Source organism: Sebastes umbrosus, chromosome 20, assembly GCF_015220745.1.
Source record: "Sebastes umbrosus isolate fSebUmb1 chromosome 20, fSebUmb1.pri, whole genome shotgun sequence".
NCBI lineage: Eukaryota > Metazoa > Chordata > Actinopteri > Perciformes > Sebastidae > Sebastes > Sebastes umbrosus.
This window is the reverse complement of record NC_051288.1, coordinates 3,522,912-3,547,453: the sequence shown is the minus strand read 5'-3', so window position 1 is coordinate 3,547,453 and position 24,542 is coordinate 3,522,912. Positions and strand designations below refer to the sequence as shown.

The following is a 24,542-nucleotide window of genomic DNA, read 5'->3' as shown; positions in this document are numbered from 1 at the left end:
AGAAAATATCTGGTTCCTTCATTAAAGAGGCTATTGTGCTTTTTCCTCTTTCGTTTAGTGTGTTATATAGTTTTTTGTGGATGTAAAAGATCTGCAAAGTTACAAAGAACAAAGTCAAGTTACTCCCCCCCACAGAAACACTGCTCCTGAACTGCCTGAAACGCCTTGCTTGAAGTCCCGCCTTTTCTTCCGTAACTTGGTGATGTCACCAAGTAATACATTTGGGAAACCTACGAATTACAGTGCATAACTTTTTGTAGATATAGCTATGAATTATTGCTATTGGAGATGAACCGATACCACTTTTTTCAGACCAAGTACAAGTACTTACATTTGGGTACTCGCCGATAGCAAGTACCAATACCAGTACTTCTCTGTGCCAAAAGACCCTCGTTAACAGACAGCTGGACGGTGTGAGTGACACACGGCAGGCTGGGGAGTCCCGCATACGTGGCGGTGCACCGCGACCAGCTCTAGGTCGGTATGAAAGGCTCGGGGCGAAGGTGGCTCGCGGCCGCAGATTTACAGCGCTTTACAGCGCTTTAACGGTGCATCCCTAATAGCTATAGAGACTTCCGGCAGCCAAGCTGGCTAACTTCCGGTTTGCCCTATGCTAACTTTGAACAGGGATAAAAATGATTCAATTGTACTGCTCTTCTAAACTTTCCAAATGTTATCGGACCAAATCGATCAAATACTGATAGTTAAACAAGTCATTTTGCGGAGGGTTATGACACTCAAAACAATTTATTTACAGCCGCAACAGTAGCGACAGAGTAGGCTACGATGGAGCCTATGATACATTGGCTTTTTACCTCGTGTTTTTGTAGGTGAGGAAAACTGATTCAAACATAACTTTATTGTAACTGTCAAATTTATCTTTGATAGTTTGGCACACCCTCAAACGAAGTTAGTTAGAGCGGAGCAGAGTCCAAAGAGTTTGGTTCGGTTGACAAATCACAACAGAATGGGCCAGCTGACCAACCAGAGCAGACTTTTCGGGAGGGGGCGGAGCTCAAACAGAGCGTTTCAGACAGCAGAATACAAGTATGCACCTGGAAATGAGCATAAAAAGTCCTCTTTAAAAAAAAAAAAAAAAAAGGCAAAGGTACAAGCCTTTGAACATAAAATTGTAAAGAGAGAAGTCAGCTACAACTCCAGACGAGCATACTGGTGAACATCCAATCGCAGAGCTTCAAATTCTTTGACTGTCCCACTAACAGCGATCAGAAGTCTTTGTAGAAGTCTGACAATATATTTAACAGTTTCAAATCAATCAACTTGTTTTGGTCTGGGTCAACTTTGAACAAATTGTGGCTCTTTGTTCCCAGTTAGGACAACCGCTGGCTTCTTGTCCCTGCTGAGGCTAATGGGTGTTTTGGTATTTAGAGCCATCCGTATTACCAAAACTGATGACAAAATAACACGATTTTGCAGAAACAAAATTGAAATGATTAAAACCGATGACCGTGACCCAACGTTAACCAATCCATGGGATTGGTTCGGCGACAACTATTTAAAACCACTGCTAGAAAAAAAAATAGTCAGAACTGTTCACATGAACAAGTAGAATAACTTTGGAAGGAGACATTGCAATTACATTTTTTCAAAAGTCATTTGTCAATTCTTTGTGCGCCACAGATGGAATTGTCTTCAATTTCTTTATTGTGGTGATGGTACAAGCCATCATTTTTAAATTTGAATGAATTTACTGGAACAAGAACTAGTGGAAAGGGAAGCAACATAGCGCCAAAACACTTCAAATGAAAACCGTGCAAATTAGCTAACAGCACAGTGATATTGGGAGTGCGACTAGTTGTACCACTATGAAACAACCGGTCTCCATCTAAAGCCGCACAGAAATAAACCAAATTCTTTTACTGTTGAATCACAAATGAGAGAAATGCAGTTTGTTGCCAAAAGCAGAAGACCTCCAACATGGCTGCCGGAGAACGTGTCACATCATCTAAAAAGTCCTCTAACCTGCTTCCTGCATGATGCCCTTGCTGCTGAAACTAACCGGTGCAGTGAGTGAATGTTCAGAAGAGACTACAAAGTGGCTTGCAGTGTGTGTGTGTCTGTCTTTTCTTGTTCTTTTTTTTAAAAGCAGACTCCGCATCAAACTTCAGATTGAATGCTCACCTCCCACCAGCCCTCCACCCCTTTTTTCTTTCAAGCCTCGGGCTAAGAGCGCTGCTCCGGTGCTGCCAAAAATCTCCCTCTCTCTCAGTCTTTGTTTTATCTGGCTGGAGGATAGAGATGGGGGGGACGAAGAGGGGAGGGATGAGCGCCGGCTTTTTGGGAGGCCCCCGGCACAGCCAGATAAATCCAGTCGGACAAGAGGATGAGAGCTAATAAAGAGAGTGGGGGGGATCAACCCTGTTTGCATGACTCAGGCTCTTAAGGCAAGGCCGGTACACTCTGGGAAATGGAGGCCTTTGAAAAAACAGTTGGTTGTAAGTCTTGTCCTCGTGCCCTCTAATTTCACACTGTTGAATGCAAATCCAGCACTGATCCACGAGTTTTCCAGTGGGCAAATGTTCTGAATTGTTAAAACACGGCAGCCCACTGGGGGCCCCGAGCTTGTAATGGGGATTTGAGTTGAGTCTGCTGGCTGGTCTAATGGTTAAACCGTTACAGTTTGATTCTCCTATAACTGTCTGTACACTTTGCAAACATTGTATGTACTAGCCGTCTGTAGAAGTTCAGGACTGCCAATATTAAAATGAAGTCATTCAATCAAATAGAAATTTAACTACAATTCAATTCCCATTTTATTTTCAAGTTTAGGGTGCCACATTATCCTTCAATTTGAAAATGAAAATCATCATTTTGATTTTGATTTTGGCAGGAACTATGCGTTTTTTTTAGCTTGTGGCGTGGAGAATGAATCCTACTGGTTTTGGTGACCTGCTTAGTTTTTGTCAAGCCCAGGCAGCTACCTCCGGTTCTGAAAAGTGAAGCCAATGCGGAAGTGCCTTAAACCTGCATTCTTTCTAATATCCAGCAGGGGGGCGACTCCTCTGGTTGCAAAAAGAGGTCAGATTGTATAGAAGTCTATGAGAAAATGAGCCTACTTCTCATTTGATTTATTACCTCGATAAACATTATAAACATGGGCATAAAGCAGGGTATGCTTTAGGCTACCTTGTGATTGACAGGAGGCCACCACGGCGTTGTCCGATCAGGGAGTTGTCCATGTTTGGTCTTAGAACTTTAACCAGTTTGCAGTGTGTTTTCAGTTCATGAAAGTGAATTATAACCTTTTGGTCACCTTGAAATGTCTTTAAAATGTGTAAAATATCAGTGTTCGGTGTACTGTCCACCCTCGTGTCACTTCTGGTTGCAAGAAACCAAGATGGCGACGGCCAAAATGCTGCACTTGAGGCTTCGAAATGGTGCTAAACGAACCAATGGGTGACATCACGGTGACGATGTTCATTTCTTATATACAGTTTGTGGTCCAGTCTCTCGTGAAGGTGCCATGAGATTGACTTGTGGTTTTCAGTGAGATATCTCAACTACTATTGGAGGGAAATTTGGTACATACATTCATGTCCCCCCTCAGGATGAATAATAACTTTGGGGATGAGGCCATCAGCCTCATCTATTCATTTGGTTGCATTGCTAATTAGCAAAAGTTAGCATACTGACATTGTGAAATTAATGAATATGAATATGTTGAACTGTAAACCTAATAATTAAATATCTGAATGTTCCATTATGAGCATGTTAGCCTGCTGATGTTAGCATTAGCTTGAAGCTACAGCCTCAGTCCTTAAAATAAAGACATCAGGACAGTTTTTGTTTTCATTTCCAAGGTTCAGGATGCAAATTACCAGATTATTATACATGTATATTGAAAAATGATCATTATGGCAGTTTTATGTTTTCGTGTACATATAAGTTTTCATTTTAATTTCCATTGTGGCAATAATCACCTATTTTGAAAGATGGAAACGCAAGCTGGATGTTTTACATTTTAATGCAGACAGAGCATACCATTGCAATCTGATTAAATGATTTAATTTAAATATCGGCGCCCCTGGACTTCCATACCTGTATTACTGTGGATGTCATTAATGGTGTTAGTTTAGAGGATTGCCACAACAGTACTGGTATTCGATCCAATTCTGGGCTGATGTGTCTCAAATGCAGCACCAATTTTGGTGGACACACACACACACACACACACACACACACACACACACGCACAACAACATAATTACACCTCTTCCTCCTATCAACATCCACCCACCGTCTCCCATTTACACCCTTTTTAAAGCGATGTAATTGAGATGCCCCTGTGTGCTGCTGGTGTCTATTATTGTCTGGCTATCAGCAGCAGGCCTGGTCTGGCCCATCTCCTGCTCCCGCCACTATGCCCAAATTGGGGTGGCAGAGTGTAAACAAGCTATCCAAACAACCGGGCTATTTCGGGACGAGGGATTTCCCTCGAGTCCAGTCCACCCCCACCACCCTCACCCCCCTCTGCTCCAAAGCTATCATCTCCATCTATCCTTTCTTCAAGTGAAACCTCCAACACTTCCTTCTACTTGCTGATCTTGGCTGAATTCTCCCCAAACCAACAGTATACTCAACACTAATATATTGAAAATGCATTTTTTAGTAATATAATACCAAAACCAAAAAAAGTGCAAAGCCTTCTCTGTTGATTGCTCCTTCTACCATTTTTATGTAATGTCTGCTCTTCCTGAGATGCCTTAAATCTGGAATATAAGAAAACGTCTCTTTTTTTTGGTGGCAGGGAAGTTTTTATTCACTCTGACTGGATCTTTTTTCTCTTTTTCTTTTACAGAGGATTTGTTTTCTGACAGCTGAGATGGGGATTAATGTCTTCCTGTGAAGAAGTTGTACATAATGTACTAGAGAGGGGAGAAAAAAAGAGACAAAAGAAACACACTGAGAAGATGATACAGAAAGAAAAAAAAAAAGAGGAGAGAGAACAGCAAAAGAGAAGGAAATTTGTCAGATCAATTTGGCGGGACTGAGCTGCAGTCTGGTGTAGTTTCACCCACTTGCAGCCAGTTGACTTTCTAAATTGCATTGTGCAATCCTGACAAGCAGGGGATTAGAGGCAGAGCACATCTTAGGTCAGCTCGATCTTTGGACATGAACATGTCAGGACTGTGCAGTTTAAACTACTCTGGCTGTGTGTCATCTGTAGATATATCAACGGTTTATGCTACTGCTGCGCATACATTAATAGTTAACAAACTGTTACTTTTTTATTATGCAGCCTAAAGAGTCCTACATTTTTTATTTCCTTAAAGGAATCATTAACTTAGTGGAGCCGAGAAACCCGAGCCAAGAGAAGTAATAGCCTCAGTTTATCTTCTATAGTGTTATTCCTGCAGGTGCAGGGGGAATCATCTGCTTGTGTTGAATTTCATTGGAAAAGTTAAGCTATAATCACCTTACCCATACATAATAACAAAACTATAGTGAAGCTGGAGAGGGGTATTTAAAAAATGGCTTCCTATAAGGAATGTGTGCTGTTAACTCTCCATTGCTGCAAAAAGATGAGGGTGAGATATTGTTTCAATAAGATGTTTTACTTTTGCACCAACATATTTGTTCACCTTTAATTGCTGCTCTCATAGCTAAAGGGACTCTATGTAAGAATTAGAAATTGCTTGTTAACAGCGACACCTGTGGTCGTTAAGTCAATGAAAGTCAGCGTCATGTTGCTCGTGCTCGCTCTACGTAGACAGGAACGAGCATTGGTCAAAACAGTGAGGCGACACACGTCAGCTAAAAGCACAATATCACTCTATATTTCAGCTGCTTGGCAGTAATGTTAGTTGACCAGACGAAGGTCTCTCCATGAACCAATGTTGATTCTAGTGTTGGCTTTTCCTGCCTCAGCCTCCCGACCGCAGTCGGAGGGAACAGGGGAGACACTGGAGTTTTGGTCAGAGACGATAACGTTTCTCTCTGCGGAGCCCCGTCACTTCACAAGACACGGGAAACCTCTGTTGGATATTCTCAGAGCTAAACTAACTCTTCTGCAGTGTGTAGTGCGCGCGCATGCACGTGACAGGTGGAGCGAGTGAGAACGAGCGTGGTGTGTGAGTGAAGGCAAGCAGGCAGGCAGAGTACAGCAGAGACTCTGGCCCTGGAGACCAAAGTTACATATATATATATATATTTTTTTTTTAATCATGAATACTACGCAGTGAAAAAGCGCTGTAATTATTTTTTTCCCGGAACAAGGTCCTTTTTCTGAGCTATCGCACCGCGAATAAAGGCATCAACCACTCACGTTGTGCAGAACGGGTTGAGTTGCGCCTATATTTAAAAAACACAAAGGCTCCGTAGTCTGATTCAAGACAGCAAACTTTATTATTCCTGTCAACAGTGTGTAAAGGCCTTTTGGTGTGGAAAATAACAGCACCCAATCTATGGACGACACATGGATGATGATGATTGTTGTTCTCAGTGGGTAAACTGATGAACATTGTCATTTTTCCCAAATCTAAGTTCCTTAAAGCCAGCTGTTTTCGTCTGCGTGCCTCAGAAAGGAGAGACGAGGGTCAGGTTGTCCCGTCGCTCTTCACCTGGACCTGTCAGGTTTAGTCCTTAGGCTTATACCACAAGGTCGTCACAACAAAGCCCCTGGCCTAGCTTTGTTTCTCCTGTGAGTAAACATGCACTCTGTCACGCTGACCTTTACACTGACCAGAGGCTACTGCGGGTACAAGCTCCTATAACTAACCACCAAAGACACAACTGCTCTCCTCTCTTTCCCCTTTACCTGAAGAAGACAGAGAGAGAGGGAGAGGAGATAAAGGTTGATGCTCCACTGGGTTTGTCCTATCACAGCTGTCCTTTCTGATTGATTGTGTGTGGGTTGATAAGCCCTGTGGGAGGGGGCACCTTGCTGTGGTTAAAACTGATTTTTTTTTTTTTATTATTTATGTTTGGTGATAAATTATTGTGGGTTGTGAGCACAGTGTAAGCATTTGTCTGTGATATAATCTTCATGCCCAAACATTTATTAAGTATAGCTAAAGGCATGTTAGCCATGATTGTCTTAGTACTGCTCCTATGGAATCAGAATCAGGTTTCCAGTAGCCCTCAATGTACATACACAGTGCCAAGAACAAATGTACAGGAAGATACAATGATAAACAGCTAAAACAAGGGGCAAGAGAACTAAACAAAGCTAACCATATAGTTATTATATACAGGCAAGGAAAAAAAAACTAGACTACATAGTAGGGCTGTACCGAATGTCGTTTTTTTTTTTTTTTTTCAAAGTTTCTATTGAGGTTTTTGATTGAAGCTTCGTCATCACCCTGAAAAAATAAAAAAATAAAAATATTGTGGTTATATGAATGTAATTTATGGTGCCTTTCAATACAGGTGCATGCCTCCCTTTGTGTCTGGCGAGTGGGAGACCAAACAGTTTTTTGACCTTTTTTTGAAAGGCTAAATGCCAACAAATATGGATTGAAGCAGAATATTTCGTTATATTTCAATACATTTTGACAATGCTCTGGAGTTGAGTCCTTTACACACCATTTTTTTTGGGCGATTCATTTGCAAATCAATATATTTTTTTCAAACTGTTGATTTTGTCATGGATACTTTCACACAGAATGCCAATATTATTGTTGATTTTTTCGCACCGTGATTAAAGGCATCAACCAATCCATGGCGTGGAACGTGTTGAGTTGCACATATATTTATATTATAAAACTATAACACGGAGGCTTCTCTTACGCAGCCACCACTGGAATCTAATTCTACAAATAGTCTAATACTAATAATATTAGTGTAGCCTGATCTTTAACTACAACTCTGCAGAAATACCGGGTTTAAAAAAAATGAATAGACATGCAAAAAAAAAAAAAAAAAAGCTGCGCAGCATTGAAATGTTGATTTAGAATTTGAATGTCAAAGTTATGAATGAAGTTTCAACTGGATAATAACACACAAATTCACCGAAAATGCCCAGCTATTTATTCTTTGTACCTTGTTATTTAAAGTAGCCGTTCCCAGGTGCTCCGTGTTTCCTGCTGCGAGCCAAGATTTCTAAATAGGATCAAGCCACTGTGATAGATAAGTAGATGCAGGAACGTAATGAGCATGGTCTCCAAGTAGCTCTCGAGTCAACTTGCCTGCTAGTTCATTAACATCCGCTCTCCTTACCTAATTTTCCTACACCGCACAGGTTCAGGGGGAAATCAGTCTGGGGCGCACGACTTTAACTAGAAGAAAAAAATAGGTGCATCGAAGATAGCCATAGATACCCAACACAGCCTGCAGTAAACAAACACAATACGCAGTGTATCCACACCCACTGTGTCTTTCTCTCACACCCATGGGAAGTATCAAGAAAGTAATTTGCTAGTTTAAAGGGAGGTGCATGGTGATTAGGTCCTGAGGCTTCTCTGCACACAGTTTTTTCACTTTGCTACCACAGAGGTCTGACTCACCGCGTCGGCATTCTATTAATCCAGCATCCACCTGGCACCCCCTCGCACATATTAATGGAGTCTGCAGGCTCTGGCGTAGCGCAACAAATACGAGCAGGAACTCTGAGGGCTCGCTGCAGCGGGTTTTTAAGTTGGAAGGCAGTGTGAAGCAGAGGCTAGAAGAAAGTAATTAAGGGCTTGAGAAAAGTCAGGGAAAGACGGTAAGGGAAGAAGGTTAGAACAATTTGGAAATATGAAACTGTGAGAGATAACTCGTTTTGACATCACTGTCTGGAACAATGATAGAGAACAAAACAGGGCATAAACAGTTCTGCCGCTCTGACAAGCGGTGGGGGTTACAGCCCCCTACATCAGTGGTTCCCAACCTCGGGTCCGGCCCCCCCCTCACAGGGGGTGTGACTTGATTTGTCTGCTCTGAGGTTGACAAAATTAGATTTATTCATGTATAACTAAATCACAATACCACGCTTACTGGATAATTTATACATTTATATGTCTGTATATAAAACTATTCAAAAAATATATGTTTTCGCTAATTAAAGGGACTGTATGTAACTTTTTACATGTATGAATCGTTTATTATTGCAAATGAGGGAACAGGTTGTAACCTAACCTAAAAAATAGGTTAGCTAACGGTTGGTTAGAAATGGAGTCTGCTAACGCAAACAAACGGCTAGCCTCCATCACAACTCATACTCCAACACAAACTCCATGGATGCACAAAAACCCCCCAAAAGTTCTATCTGGTGAAGCCCGTCTTGCAAAACAGAAATGTGACTGACGTCCATCGAAAAAACTAGGATCAACATCGGCCGGTCCTTCGATTCATGGAGGGGACCGTCGTTCAGTTTTGGGTATCAAAACGGACCCCATGCTGGCAAAATTATTGAACAGATAAGTTAACATTACAGCCAAGCATTAAACATACTGTATATAGTGATATTGTGTTTTTAGCTGTCAATCACGTTCAGTCTCGTGTGTTTCGCCTCAATGTTTTGATTGATGCTCGCTCGCGTCTACGTAGTGCGAGCACAAGCAACAGGACGCTTACTATTGTTGACTTTACGGCCACAAGTGTCGCTGTTAACAAGCAATTTCTGATTCTTACATTGAGCAAAACTAAATATTCCACTTCAATCCATATTTGTTGGCGTTTAGCCTTTCAAAAAACAAAATTTTCACTGCCGATTTAATTAATTGAATAAATCTATTTTGGCATTAAAAAAGTCATTAAAAAAAAAGGATAATCTTATGTATCTGCATTTGCTTGGCGGATTTGTCAAGATTTCATCACTTTATTTAAGAAACTGAGAAGTTCTATTCATCAAGGAAAGTTGATTTGATAAAAAAAAAACTAACTCATGTAATACTCTGAATCACTTTATTCAAATTGAGAATTTTTTTTTTTTTTGCGGGATGACATGGAGGGCACTCAGCTTTTCTTAGATACAAGTAGGGGAGGTTTTAAGGAAAATAGGTTGGGAACCACTGCCTTACACCACAACGAAGTACACTTGTCGTGTGTTGCGTGTTTGTGTGTTTAAGTGTGAGAATTGTAAACCTAGCAACCACACTGAAGGTCTTTTGTAGCCGTTCAATGGTTCTGGCGAGTAAAAAGAATCACCGTGCGGCCAATGTGTTGTTGCACGGAAAAAAATATCTACCGGGTCCTCTCTGAAAACCGCCGTGTTGCATTTTACCGGTTGCGTTTCAGTGTGGTTTCTCTCTGAACCTTCTCACTGTCCTTGCATGACAACACTTTACATGGTTTTCACCGTCTCTGTATACCCTTTGAACCCCGGGATCACGGGGAGACCACACCCTCACCCGCCTGCTTACAAAGAGGGGAGGTTGCCTCTAGTGACTGATCCAAGATCAGATCAGACCAAGGGTTGATGCGACACTGGGGACTGAGATACAGCTAAGCAGGGATCTGCTCAGAGGCAACTTCAACCCACATGCTTTCTGTTAACTCCACTAAGAAACAGAGATTTTTTTTTTTCCCACAGGTGCTCTCCTCTAACTCTTTGTGTTGTTTTTTGTGTGTCAAGGGCGACGCTTCTAAATCGGGTTCGGAGATCGATTCCTGCGCACGAAGTATGGAGGACGTTAACGGCAGCAAGAAGGATTTATCAGCCTCTGCAGGTGAAACTGCACATGCGGTAGCCTATACAGACAACACATTACATGGCTGCTTGAATCAATGATGCTACAAGCGGAATACACTGGCATGAACTCAGGGATTTTTTTTCTAAGCCTCTCTATTACACTTGGCAAAACTCGCACCATCTGTGTTTGCACAGTTAACTGCTGGCATTTTTCCCCTCCCAAACCTTTTGTCAGATCCCCGTAGATTACACACTGTGCTGTCTTTCTTACACAAAATGCATGTCAAAGTTGGTGATACAGCAGCAGGTTAGGCCAAAGGCATCTAAAGTATACACTGTGCAAACATCCCCCACCTGCTCTACGTCTGTGGTCTCCTGTTCTCAGCCTTTTTTCTCCATTGCTTTCCAACCACACTCGGAGGGCACGTGCCTGCACAGCATCAAACCAACACAGCGGCCTCATCCATAATTCCTCACACGCCACTTCCCGTACCCTCTAATTACCGTTCGCGCAGACTGAAAAAGCCAAATGGAAACACTACTGCATGGAGTACAACTCCCAGACGTACGGCATCATCTCCCCTGCAGCCCCTTCAGATGCTCCGTACCAAACTGCTTACATAGCCGGAAGAGCCTAATATGCATCTTCCAGGCCTCGGATAAAAGGTTGGGAGACGGAGGAATTAGCGTTATTGAAGTTGCATCGCCCCTCCGCCATGTCATGTATTTGTGTTGCTGCCAAACATAATATTCTCTCCCACGCTCCCCATAAGATTAATGCCCTGCTGAAATATTCATGTTTCTCAATAACAGTATGAGGCATCCATTTTTAAGTATGCTGCGCTGCGTTACTGAGGGTGTAACCCCCGTGGCACTCCTCCCCATGCGCCACCTCTTCCTGCTCTTCCTCTTTGTTTTTATTCAAGTTAGCACTTCCATTCTTCTCTCTATGGTGCTGTTTTTTATCAGCTTTTTTTGTGGTTCTTTCCCCTCTGTCTCTCACCTCTGTCGCTTCTCATTCCCTTTCTTCTCTTATTCATTAAAGGTGCTCTATACGATATCCAGATCATTAATATAGCAGCAAACAACTATTGTCTTTGTAAAGATATGGAGGAGTAATGTCTACCTGAGCAGAGAATGAAGTCTCTCTCTCTCTCTCTCTCTCTCTCTCTCTCTCTCTCTCTCTGTGTGTGTTGTAATCCGAGCTTCTCCGTGCTTTGTTGATATAGCCGTGCCAGCCGCGCCAGCCTTTTAGTGCATGTGAGCGTGCACCCACCCTCCGGTTCCCCCCCAGGTTAACACTGTTAGTTTGTTAGTTCTGTCAGCATGTTGCCAGAGTTTTCACTGTTAGCACTGTTAGCTGCCAACCGCCGGCTCAGCGGTCCCCATGTTGAGAGCATTTTGCACCTTCGGGTCTGAAAAGTGAAGCCAATGCTGAAGTGCCAGGGGGCGACTCCTCTGGTTGCAAAAAGAAGTCTGATTGTATAGAAGTCTATGAGAAAAATGAGCCTACTTCTCACTTGATTTATTACCTCGGTAAACATTGTAAACATGAGTTTATTGTCTCAATCGCTAGTTTTAAGTCTTCTTCAATACAGCATGATGTTCATTTAGTAAATTATGGTTCCATTGAAAGTCAAATAGACCATAAAGCAGGGGATGCTTTAGGGCGTGGTTACCTTGTGATTGACAGGTCGCTACCACGTCGTTGTCCGGTCTGGGAGTTGTCTGTGTTTTAACTTTAACCCTTTCAGTTTTCAGTTCATCAAAGTTAATTGTAACATTTTGGTTGCCTAAAAATGTCTCATTCAGCGTTCGGTTGAACTCCACCCTCTCGTGTCACTTCTGGTTGCAAAAAAACAAGATGGCGACGGCCAAAATGCCGACCTCAAGGCTTCGAAATCGTAGTCCACAAACCAATGGATGACGTCACGGTGACTACGTCCACTAATATACAGCGCCTATGATTAAACCCCGGTCCTCTTTAGTCCTCTCTAACACTCATCCCCTTTGCTCTTGCCAACTTCTAAACCACTAAATCGTACTGTCTTCATCCCTCTTTCCTTTACTAGTAGTTCCTGTAAATGGTCACGTGGACCTGAAGACCAGCCTGACTCCGCCTCTAATAACCCACACGGCCGCCACCCCCATGCCCGTACCCAAGTTGCCGCCCGTAGGGGACCCCATCCTGGGCTACGAGGCCCGTCGAGGCAGCAACGTCTCCATAGACCCAGCCTGCTACGACAAATCACCGGTTTGTACATTTATTATTATTCTCACCAAACCATGTGGTTTTTCAAGTGTAATAACCCTGATCCAGGATGTTACAAAGCCAACATTAATACACATGCAAGGGGATAAGTGCCAGGAATTACCCATAGCCCCTACAGCCGCCTGGCTTTCCTCCGTGTCTTTCTGAATTCACTGTGTCCTGCTGATGTGTGGAGGTCATAATGACTGATGATGATTAATGTGGTGTGCCGGTTCGACACTACTTACTGCTGCCACTGCCACTCTGTATTTGACACACTGATGATTGGGGATAAAGACTTGAGAAAATAAGCCCAGATCTCTACATCTGCTCCTGTCTGCTTGTCAGCACGAATCTCTATTCAATTCAGCTCACGTCAAGCCAAATCAACCCAATTCAGCTCGGGTTTGTTTGCCTGCAACAACAACATCGCCAGAGATAAAAGATCGACACTTTTACATGCTGTCCCTCTTGTAAGTCTTTTTTCTCTGTCTTGCCTCTTTATCACTTTGCCCCCCTCTTACCCTCCCGGTCGTCTTCCTGCTCCAGACAAGTGCCCCGAGCTCTTCCCCTCTCGCCCCATGGAGCTCCGGCAGCGGCTGGACCAGTCGCCGGTCCAGCTGGAACAGCCTGGGTCGCGCCCCGTCGCTCAAGCGCCAGAAGCGGCAGTCCGGGGAGCGACGGTCCCTCCTCTCCGGGGAGGGCGGCTCCAGCTCGGACGACGAGGAAGGCGGAGGAGAAGGAGAAGGAGAAGGAGAAGGAGGAGGAGGCGGGTTGATGGACGAAGACGGCGCCTCTCTGGTCAGGACCGACTCCATGTCCCAGTCGCAGCGAGGGCCCCGACACCGGAGGATGGAGTCAGTGGAGACCCGGAGCTCCATGGATTTGCCCCCGGATGCTCTGCTGCAGGTAGATGCTGTTTTCTACCTCTGGATAATCTCTAGCGCACTGTAGGACATTTGACTTGGAGCACAACTGGGGTTTTAAACTATATTGATACCACAATCTCAATAAATTGTAAGTCTCTCACTTGACAGCAGTTACTTTTAGTATACATCTTAAATTTATAATGTCAGTGTCAATGTTTTTATGGCATTCTTCTTTGCACTTACACTAGTAAGTGCATCAATCATAGCCTTATTTCCACAGCAACATATTGTATAACCTCTGACATCATTGCATAGCCAATGAAACATATAAAAATAGAGGCCTAGATACATTAAACACATTGAATATGATTGAATATCAGATTACATGCAGAGCACGCACGTAAACCCATAAAAACTCTGCCTAGTTTTATAAGAAAGATGCTCAAAAACAACCAAATTTAACACTGCAACAAGAGAATAGAACCTTAAAAATATCTCAGACTCACAGTGTCCCAATTTCTGCCTGTTGTTGTTGTTCTTGGTGCTCTTAGGTTGCTGCTAGACCGCCTAATTAATATGCATACAGGTGCGTGCTGGTAGAGTAAACGGTTATGAAATTGCAGTAAAAATGTAGTTTTCGAAAGACTAAACGCCAACAAATAGTGTTCTGATTTCTGCCTGTTCTTGTTGTTCTTGGTGCTGTTAGATTGCTGCTAAACCGCCCCGTTAATAGGCATACAGGTGCGGGTAAAGGAGTAAACATTTATGAAAAATAAAGTCGCCAACGCCAACAAATATGGCTTGAAGCAGAATATTTCGTTGGATAAAAACATGTTTTTATGAGCGCCACGCCCCTCGTGTGTGCCGAAAGAGAAAGAGAGAGAGAGAGAGAGAAAAGGTGGACTTCATGCAATGTTTCCGTTAGTTATTATTAATAATAATTTGAATTTCAACATTATAAATGAAGTTTTGAACTGTACAGCCCCGGAAAACACCCGCTCGGATGGAGATGTTGCAGGTATGACGTACTGGCATGCCAGCTTTGCCGGTCCGGGGAATCCCCCCCGCCACCAGGCTTTGTATCCAAGGATGGGGAATGTCCCGTAAAAAGTTCCCAACCTCTGTGTCCATGCTGCCAGCTAGATGTCCAGCCTGATGCACGGCTGTATATCTTAACACGAAGCACCTATTGGATAATGAGACTATGGCATTTCCAAGTGTAACCACATCCTGTCCCTCTGTAGGTGCCCTTCCTGTACCGCTCAGCCAGTATGCACAGCTCCAGGCCCCCCTCACTGGGCCACTTACGGCCCCCAGAGCACAGCGACTGCAATGGGAAGGGCTCTCCGTCAGCCCTGGGCCCCACACACGTCTCTCTGGAGGACAACACCGAGGACGAAAACACAGAGGAGGAGTCCACCCTGGTCAGTCTGTGTCTGCTTGTGTGCTCGTTCTTGTACGGTACGGGTTGTGGTTAATGATGTAGAGCTGAGAGTTAAAGCTTCAGGAATTCATTTAGAATGTAACAAACAAGCATGAATACAAATATTTGTGTACGTGTTATAGTAATCATAATATTAGTCTTTATAGTGAAATAAAAAAAATCTGGTGTTTTAACAGGGACATAGGTTACCAAAGTAAACTAATCAATAAGGTTATGAATAATGTGAACGCTAGCACTAGTGGAGTCAGAGTTACCATTCACAACGTTAGTTTGGAAATAAATGAAAGGGTTAGTTCTTAGGGTCTGGTGGCTTCGAAGACAGCGCTATAACGGCTTCAGTACCCCTTCAGAAATGCTGTCTGGGGGCGCTGCTGTTGCTCACCTGGTAGAGCAGGCATCCCGTGTACCAAGGTTGAGTCCTTACCGCAGCGGCCCGGGGTTCGGTTCCGACCTGTGGCCCTTTGCTGCATGTCATCCCCTTTCTGTCAGACAGCCCTTCTTGACGGGGAACCAAAGCCGTTATATCGCTGTCTTCGAAGCCACCAGCCTCCATTCACAAAAGCAGTAATTTTACCTCACAGAACACGGGAGTTGCTGGTCTACCACTGCATCGATCGGTTAGTTTGTTTGTGCTACTGAGTGACTTTCGTATCGTGGTGTCCACAGCAGTACATTGCTTTGCTTCCGTGTTGGTACTCCTGTCTGCTTCTCCAAGCTGGCAGCATGCCAACAGCCATCTACTGTAGGTAATACAATCACTATGGATAAGGACATGTGTGTGTATATATATGTAGGATTATTATCATGCAGAAACCTACCTCAGGTGGGAACGTGGGAAATTTTTTTTAGAAGGGCTTGGGAAAATAGTATTTTGACACTAAAATATTTGTACTTCAACCATAATTTGAATGTTCGAATATGAATACATAAGGAACACCACTGGGAAGCTACAGAATGATAGAAAAACCTAAATAAAAAATCAAGTTTACTGTATATTGATGTTGTCGGTGGCCCTTTTTGACAAACCTCGTTTTATTCATACATATGAAACAAACAGTTTTGTAAGAAACAAACAAATTCAAAAGCTTATCCGTGGAGAATAATTGTGGCTCACAATAAGCAACAGGAAATTGTGAACATATGAATAATAAATGTACCGTGCACCTCCCGCTCCCTCCAGGGTCGTTTTTCCAGACTCTTCCGCTGGCTGGAGAAGAAGCAGCCAGAGTGGTGTCGACAGAGAGACACCTGGTCACTCTACCTCTTCCCTCCAGAGTCGAGGTAGGATTCGCACCTCCGCTCACCTCCATTACTCTCCCTCTTTGCCCTGTTGTCAGTTTTGTTTGTTTTCTTTTTCCTCTTATATGGGCATTTTTACATATTCATGGAAGTTGTGGGTACACAGCACTCTGGAAGTGTGTTGTTTCCGAAAGGAAAAGACTTGTAAACAGCTTCCTCCTGTGGCAGTTAGGATAAATTAGGTCGTGTATTTTAAAATGAAATGGAAAAAAACGAGTTCACAGCACTTTTGAAATGATCAGTGTACAGGAAAAGACTGAGCCATCTTCTTCGCAAGAAGAGGATTCCTCACAATGCATTTGACTGACATCCCATAATGCTGACTGTAATGGCAAAGTGTTTTTTTTTGCCGCAATGTGAGCGCAGCATTTTTTTTTTTTTCTTTCCTTCCCCTATCAGCCCCTACTCACTCCCAGAAACTCACATCAGAAGTCTCTTTTATCTGCACATTTCTGCCATGTCAGGGGTGAGTAAGGAGCGGAGGGAGGAAGGGAGATTCTCCTCCCGAGTGCTGCGTGTTATCTCAGCCATGTGCAGAATCCATCGCTTCCCACCCTCTGTCGCCCCCCCATCCCCCACCCCCCCCCTTCACTCCTCCTCCCCTTCTGGGGCTTTGATCTGTGCGTCTCTGCTGTCTATTTGGAGGATGTGGCTGTGAAGGCAACACGCTGGCCCCAGCCCGCCGCCACAGCACCGCAACATGCTAATTCAACATCAAACAACAAGTCCCCCCCCCCCCCCCCCCCCAACCACCCAATAGGAACTTAACGTTACCCACCACCGGTGTCATATAATGTTCATTCAAATGAGTAGATGTTTGAAATTTTATGACTCTCAGATACGGTATAAAATATCTCCACTGTCAGAAATCAAATGTCAAATGCATCTGCAGCATCATAGAAAGTATTAACCACTTTTTTTCCCTTTTTTATTTATTTAAGTGTTTATTTTTATCAATTTTGAAATGTATTATATATATATCTATATGTATATAGATATATATATTTATTATTATGAGGGGGCGTTCATATGGGCCCAACTTGTAAACACAGAAAACACGACCCCATTTGAAGGCACCAATATATACATAGATGCTGCATTGGACGCTTCAGCCCGTTACGATGATACGTCAACGTGGGCGCCATATTGGACCAGGAAAGCCTGGCCTGTAACCCTATATATATATATATATATATATATATATATATTATAAATAAAAAAAAAAATATATATAAATTACAAAAAGGGGAAATTAAACAAGAGTAAATAAATGAGGGATTTAATACAAAGATAAATAAATAAAGAAGCAAATTAAAACAGAAATATTAATTTATGTCATATTTTATCAATTAATTAATGGCTACATTTATTTTTGGTAATATTTTTGCTACATTTAATGACATATTTATTTATTAATTTATTAATTTATTACCTCCACCAAGGCCGAAGGCCTAGGAAGGAAGTTATGTTTTCACCGGCGTTGGTTTGTCTGTTTGTCAAAATGAACAATCCAATAGTTTTTGGTGGCGTTCCGGATGATGATCCGGCTTCGGGATTTCTTTTTAATAACTCCGCTCAGCCTGTGCATTAACACCACAGGCTTTAAGACATGCGCAGTGTAAGTGATGACGCGTTCATGCAGCGACGTACATGAAACCTGCCTTGGCGGAGGTCTGCGCTCTCCGAGTGCACTTCTAGTTTTTTTAATGTGGCAGGTTTCATCCTCCATATTATTTAGCCTCATTTCCACCTCGTGATACTGACACGGCTCGACTCAACTCACTTAGAACCGTTCTTTTGTGATTTTCCATCAGCAAAAGTTGTGGATAGTACCTGGTACTTTTTTAGTGCTACCTTGGTCGAGGTTCAAAGCGAGCTGAGTCCATACTAGAGGGCAGAGTTAAAACACTGCAGACCATTGATTGGTCAGAGAGAACCATCACAAGCACGACACAGGACATCCTGCACGAACACGCCATTTTTAAATACAGCCAACCTACCGTCAATAGCGACCACAATTTTCTTATGCACTCGACCCAGATTTTAAAAAATGACAACCCGTAAAACTATGCCATGGTCTATTGACAAAGTGCAGACATTCCTTTGTGCGGTTGCCGATGAAAAGATCCAGCGAAAGCTAGATGGAGAAGCTGTGTCGCGTTGAAGATGATGTTACGGCAGATTCTAACTTCCGGGTTGGCCTACAAAATTGCGTCATTCCTGCATCCCTCTATTTCAGTTCAACTTTAAAAGTAAAATTATTGGGAGGCAACCAACATTAATATCAGTATTAATAATTTGTATTAAAAGGCATACCGTTTAAATTTGAGCCGTTTCAGAAGTTGTGGATGGATGGCCATATCACAGGATCTGGAAAAGGTTAATAGAAAAAGCTCCTGTAGTCTGGTTTTGTCAGAGTATTAAGAAAACTGAAGGATCTTGGCTCAAACCGGGCTTCTAGCCGGCTTTCAATCGCAGCGGGCCGCACGGTTTGGCCGTCGCTGAGAGTGACACCGAGGACACAGGCTCTGCGTGGCGCCCATTCTGGCCTTGAACCGTCACGGACGCCCGCCTGTGCTCACAATCACATCAAGAGATGGCAGCGTAGTGGGAGGCCGGAGTACAGCGGCTTTCACACAGACCCGAGTTCACCTCAACCTGCCTTTGTGCTCTCTGTTGTTACTGCTGCTAAGGATGATTACTGCAGGGGAAGTTTTTAAATGGGCAGAAGAGTGGGCTGGCTACGAAGGCATACTGTGATGCAGTCACTGCGATTAGATGACTGGGCTGTGTAAGGACCGTGATCAACATGGGGACCGAGGATGTGCAGGACTCACTGAAGGTAGAGCACTATATAGGATGGAACCTCGATAAATGAATAAACCTCAATAAATGAATAAATAAAGAAATGACTCAATAAATACATAAATATGTCATTAAATGTAGCAAAAATAATCTTAAAAACCAATGTAGCCATTAATTTATTGATAAATGTGACAAATTGATATTTCTGTTTTAATTTTTCTCTTTATTTATTTATCTTTGTATTAATTCTATTAACTATTTACTCTTCTGTTTCTTTTTACCTTTTATTTATTTATGTATTTATTTTTTATCATTTATTTATTTTTATTTTAGCATTTATTTTAGCATTTATTTTTTAATTTACGCTATTTTTATTTTTAAATGTATGTATTTATGTAGTTATGCATCTATTTATTTGTGCACAATTTTCCCTTTGCATTTCCCCACTTATTTATTTCTCCAAACTTTGTTATTTCTGTATTCTTTTCTTTCATACATTTCTTTAAACATTTCTTTTTACATTTATTTCTGCATTTCTGCCTTATTATCCAAATGAGGTTGCTGTCACTCAACGTGTGTCATCACGGGGTCAGAGTGCAAGGATCGACTTTAAGCTAGCTAGTTAGCTGCACTCCAGTCTTCATGCCCGGAAATAAATAAATAATTAAATAAAAGTGAAAATGAAACAGAAGAGTGAATAAATAGGGGAAATAATACAAAGATAAATAAATAAAGAAGTAAGTTAAAACAGATATCAATTTGTCACATTTTAGGTTTAATTTTAATATTATTTTTAATTTATTTTGGATTTTGGCAGGTTTCGTCCTCCATAGTGCATGTGGTCCCTCATACAATACATGATGAGATTATGTGGAACTACACTGAACATGGTTGGGGAAGCGGGTCATCTGAGCAGCACATTATAACATACAGATGAGAATAGAACAAGTAGACAGCAGGGAGGAAGTTCTAAGAGTTACAGTAAATAGTGAAAGTAATGATCTGTGGCATTTTTATGTCGAAACCTTCTGTGTTGCTACTTTCCAGCCCCCATAATGATATAACACAAAAGTGATCCAGCCTATAGCTGAGGGAGAACATTAAATGTTCTTACCATCTGTCAGCTCTTTAGTGGAAAGCAACCATCCAGCACTCAGGAAGTGATGCGGTTTATGTCTCTGGTTTGTTTTGAAATGCACAGAAGAAGAACTGGGTAATTAGCATGTGCGCCTCTTATCTTTTCTAGCCTATTCCACACAAAGAGGTCACGCCGCTGCCTGTGCACCACCGACAGAAACTTACTTCAGCGCAAGATCCAAGCAAACATGTCACACTACCGCCCCCACTGTTCAACTGACTGGGAATCGCAGTGCAAAAACATCACAGAGACTCTAAGAAGAATTTTAAAACATGTAGATGAGGAACATTAAAAGTTAGTTGACTATGTTAAAATCAGCAAACATGTTGAAAGAAAAGTGTCAAAAATGTGCAGCTTTAAATCAACAACACCACGCTGCTGGAGGCCCAGGCCATATTGCTGGGCTCGCATGAGGGAAGGGACAATCAGAACCATGACTGCACGGGTGCAGACTGTCAGACCCTGAAATCATAGACTGCATATACAGACGGACTACAAGGTCCCGTCCACACACCCGAGCGAGCCAATCACGAGCCGAGCACGGCCGCAGCCTGCAAGCGTGAATCCCCCTGGCTGCTACATTAGCACTATGGTAGCTGTTAGGCTAGAAAGACACACCAACTAACCATAATATCTCTATAAACTACATTTCTGATCAAACTGACACGTGTCCTATTACACAGACTCGTGACGGTTGCGGAAAGTAAAAGTTACATCTCCTCTCTCGTACAATTCCCGAGCCTCCGGCTGCGTGACTACTTCACTCAGAGCAGCTGTCAATCATGACGTCACACCCCCCCACCAGCCCTAACGTTACCTGCAGCAGTGAGTGACATCAGCAGAGGACAGGAGGAAGGACTGTTACTGACTGATGGAGGACAGAGGACAGGAGGAAGGACTGTTACTGACTGATGGAGGACAGAGGACAGGATGAAGGACTGTTACTGACTGATGGAGGACAGAGGGCAGGAGGAAGGACTGTTACTGACTGATGGAGGAGAGAGGACAGGATGAAGGACTGTTACTGACTGATGGAGGACAGAGGACAGGATGAAGGACTGTTACTGACTGATGGAGGACAGAGGGCAGGAGGAAGGACTGTTACTGACTGATGGAGGAGAGAGGACAGGATGAAGGACTGTTACTGACTGATGGAGCACAGAGGACAGGAGGAAGGACTGATACTGACTGATGGAGCACAGACCACCGGAGGAAGGACTGTTACTGACTGATGGAGCACAGAGGACAGGAGGAAGGACTGTTACTGACTGATGGAGCACAGAGGACAGGAGGAAGGACTGATACTGACTGATGGAGCACAGAGGACAGGAGGAAGGACTGATACTGACTGATGGAGCACAGAGGACAGGAGGAAGGACTGATACTGACTGATGGAGCACAGAGGACAGGAGAAAGGACTGATACTGACTGATGGAGCACAGAGGACAGGAGAAAGGACTGATACTGACTGATGGAGCACAGAGGACATGAGGAAGGACTGTTACTGACTGATGGAGCACAGAGGACAGGAGGAAGGACTGTTACTGACTGATGGAGAACAGAGGACAGGAGGAAGGACTGATACTGACTGATGGAGCACAGAGGACCGGAGGAAGGACTGATACTGACTGATTGAGCACAGAGGACAGGAGGAAGGACTGATACTGACTGATGGAGCACAGAGGACAGGAGGAAGGACTGAGGACAGGAGGAAGGACTGATACTGACTGATGGAGCACAGAGGACAGGAGGAAGGACTGTTACTGACTGATGGAGAACAGAGGACAGGAGGAAGGACTGATACTGACTGATGGAGCACAGAGGACCGGAGGAAGGACTGATACTGACTGATGGAGCACAGAGGACAGGAGGAAGGACTGATACTGACTGATGGAGCACAGAGGACAGGAGGAAGGACTGAGGACAGGAGGAAGGACTGATACTGACTGATGGAGCACAGAGGACAGGAGGAAGGACTGTTACTGACTGATGGAGAACATAGGACAGGAGGAAGGACTGATACTGACTGATGGAGCACTGAGGACAGGAGGAAGGACTGATACTGACTGATAGAGCACAGAGGACAGGAGGAAGGACTGATACTGACTGATTGAGCACAGAGGACAGGAGGAAGGACTGATACTGACTGATGGAGCACAGAGGACAGGAGGAAGGACTGAGGACAGGAGGAAGGACTGAGGACAGGAGGAAGGACTGATACTGACTGATGGAGAACAGAGGACAGGAGGAAGGACTGATACTGACTGATGGAGCACAGAGGACCGGAGGAAGGACTGATACTGACTGATTGAGCACAGAGGACAGGAGGAAGGACTGATACTGACTGATGGAGCACAGAGGACAGGAGGAAGGACTGAGGACAGGAGGAAGGACTGATACTGACTGATGGAGCACAGAGGACAGGAGGAAGGACTGTTACTGACTGATGGAGAACAGAGGACAGGAGGAAGGACTGATACTGACTGATGGAGCACAGAGGACCGGAGGAAGGACTGATACTGACTGATGGAGCACAGAGGACAGGAGGAAGGACTGATACTGACTGATGGAGCACAGAGGACAGGAGGAAGGACTGAGGACAGGAGGAAGGACTGATACTGACTGATGGAGCACAGAGGACAGGAGGAAGGACTGTTACTGACTGATGGAGAACAGAGGACAGGAGGAAGGACTGATACTGACTGATGGAGCACTGAGGACAGGAGGAAGGACTGATACTGACTGATAGAGCACAGAGGACAGGAGGAAGGACTGATACTGACTGATAGAGCACAGAGGACAGGAGGAAGGACTGATACCATACAAAATTGAACTATATATATGCATTTCATGTCTTTTGAATTGAAAGGCTACTTTTTCAGTTATAGTTTCATCTTTCAAGTTTTGTTAAAATTCTTGTTATAATCGTATCGAGATCGTGAACTGATTGAATCATCACACCCCTAATAAACATCCATGCATCAAGATGTCAGTTTTTTTTCAAATCCCAGGTCTAACATAAAGGGATTTTTGGGGATATTTTTTCTTGAGCGTGTGGTTTTTGTTGTGTGTGTGTGTGTGTTTGTAAGTCTTGGTGGCCTTTTGAACTTTAAAGTTCCCAGCCAGCTTTCAAACCATAGATGAGGAACTGGCATAAGAAGTGTGTTTTTTTTCCATGTCTCCTCCCTCCCTCCCTCCTGCTTGAGGATAACACATGAATTCTTTAGCATCAAAGCTCTGACGTGCAGATATCAAAGATGAATTAGCTCATCCAGTCTGTATACTGTATGCATGATGATCACCGCAGTCAGATGACATGCACACAGACTCAGCAAGTGTTGACACAATGGTGTCTGCATTGCTAAATAAAGCCAAAAATCCAGATATAAGTCTCATAATATTGTCCCCCCGCTGTACACCGATATGAGCCATCAAAGCGGATTTGATGCACGGTTTAATCTTTTCCACTGCCACATATGACAAGCGCTCCCTCTTTCTTCCTCTCTGTTGTCATGAGCTAAAAGCCCGGGAACCTTCTCATGTCTGGTAATGAATGTCAGACTTAATTAATGACTCCTTATTCTCCAGCGGTTCATTACAGAGTTACTGTATGTGAGACAAGCTCTCTTAAATTTAATGAGAATCTTTCATTACTTGTTGACAGCGTTTCAGTAAATGTCCTTGTACAGTATGTAATGTTATTTAAAATTTTATAGAACATACCTGGACTGAGCTGCAGTCTGGATAGGCATTTTGTTTGCTTGAGTATTTCCATTTCATGACACTTAGTACGTTTACGTGTGAAATATTGTACTTTTTACTCCACTACATTTTTGACAGATTTAAGTACAAGTCAAGCTACACTGTGGACAACGTACCTTCATACATTTTCCTACAAATGTCCAGCAACAAGTGTCCATTTCCGCTCGTAACATGCATACAGTCTTTTCAAAATAAACTTCTGTCTGCACAGGAAACAATCTGGTTAGGTTTAGGCAACAAAACTACTTGGTTAGGTTTAAGAAAAGACCGTGGGGTTATGATAACTTTGGAAGTGGTGTTAAGTACGGAAGTTGCGTGATAAACAAGTCAATGTTTGGGTTAACATAATTACGGAAGTGGTGTTAATTTAGTACGGAAGTAACGTGACAAATAAGTCAATG

The 24,542-nt window shown here is 43.2% G+C and overlaps 1 protein-coding gene across 16 annotated transcripts in view; it reads left to right on the top strand.

Annotated features, from left to right (window-relative positions):
* The window catches only part of cacna1g (calcium channel, voltage-dependent, T type, alpha 1G subunit), a 351,728-nt gene that overhangs the window by 216,349 nt on the left and 110,837 nt on the right, over positions 1-24,542 (top strand). For 13 of the 16 annotated variants that reach the window (XM_037754983.1, XM_037754991.1, XM_037754990.1 and 10 more), the window contains 5 exons: positions 10,517-10,610; positions 12,646-12,827; positions 13,374-13,733; positions 14,938-15,117; positions 16,318-16,418. In XM_037754983.1, the coding sequence (XP_037610911.1) occupies positions 10,517-10,610; positions 12,646-12,827; positions 13,374-13,733; positions 14,938-15,117; positions 16,318-16,418 (917 nt within the window). The remainder of the gene's footprint in view (positions 1-10,516; positions 10,611-12,645; positions 12,828-13,373; positions 13,734-14,937; positions 15,118-16,317; positions 16,419-24,542) is intronic. The other 3 variants (XM_037754992.1, XM_037754985.1, XM_037754994.1) reach the window with 1 other exon arrangement.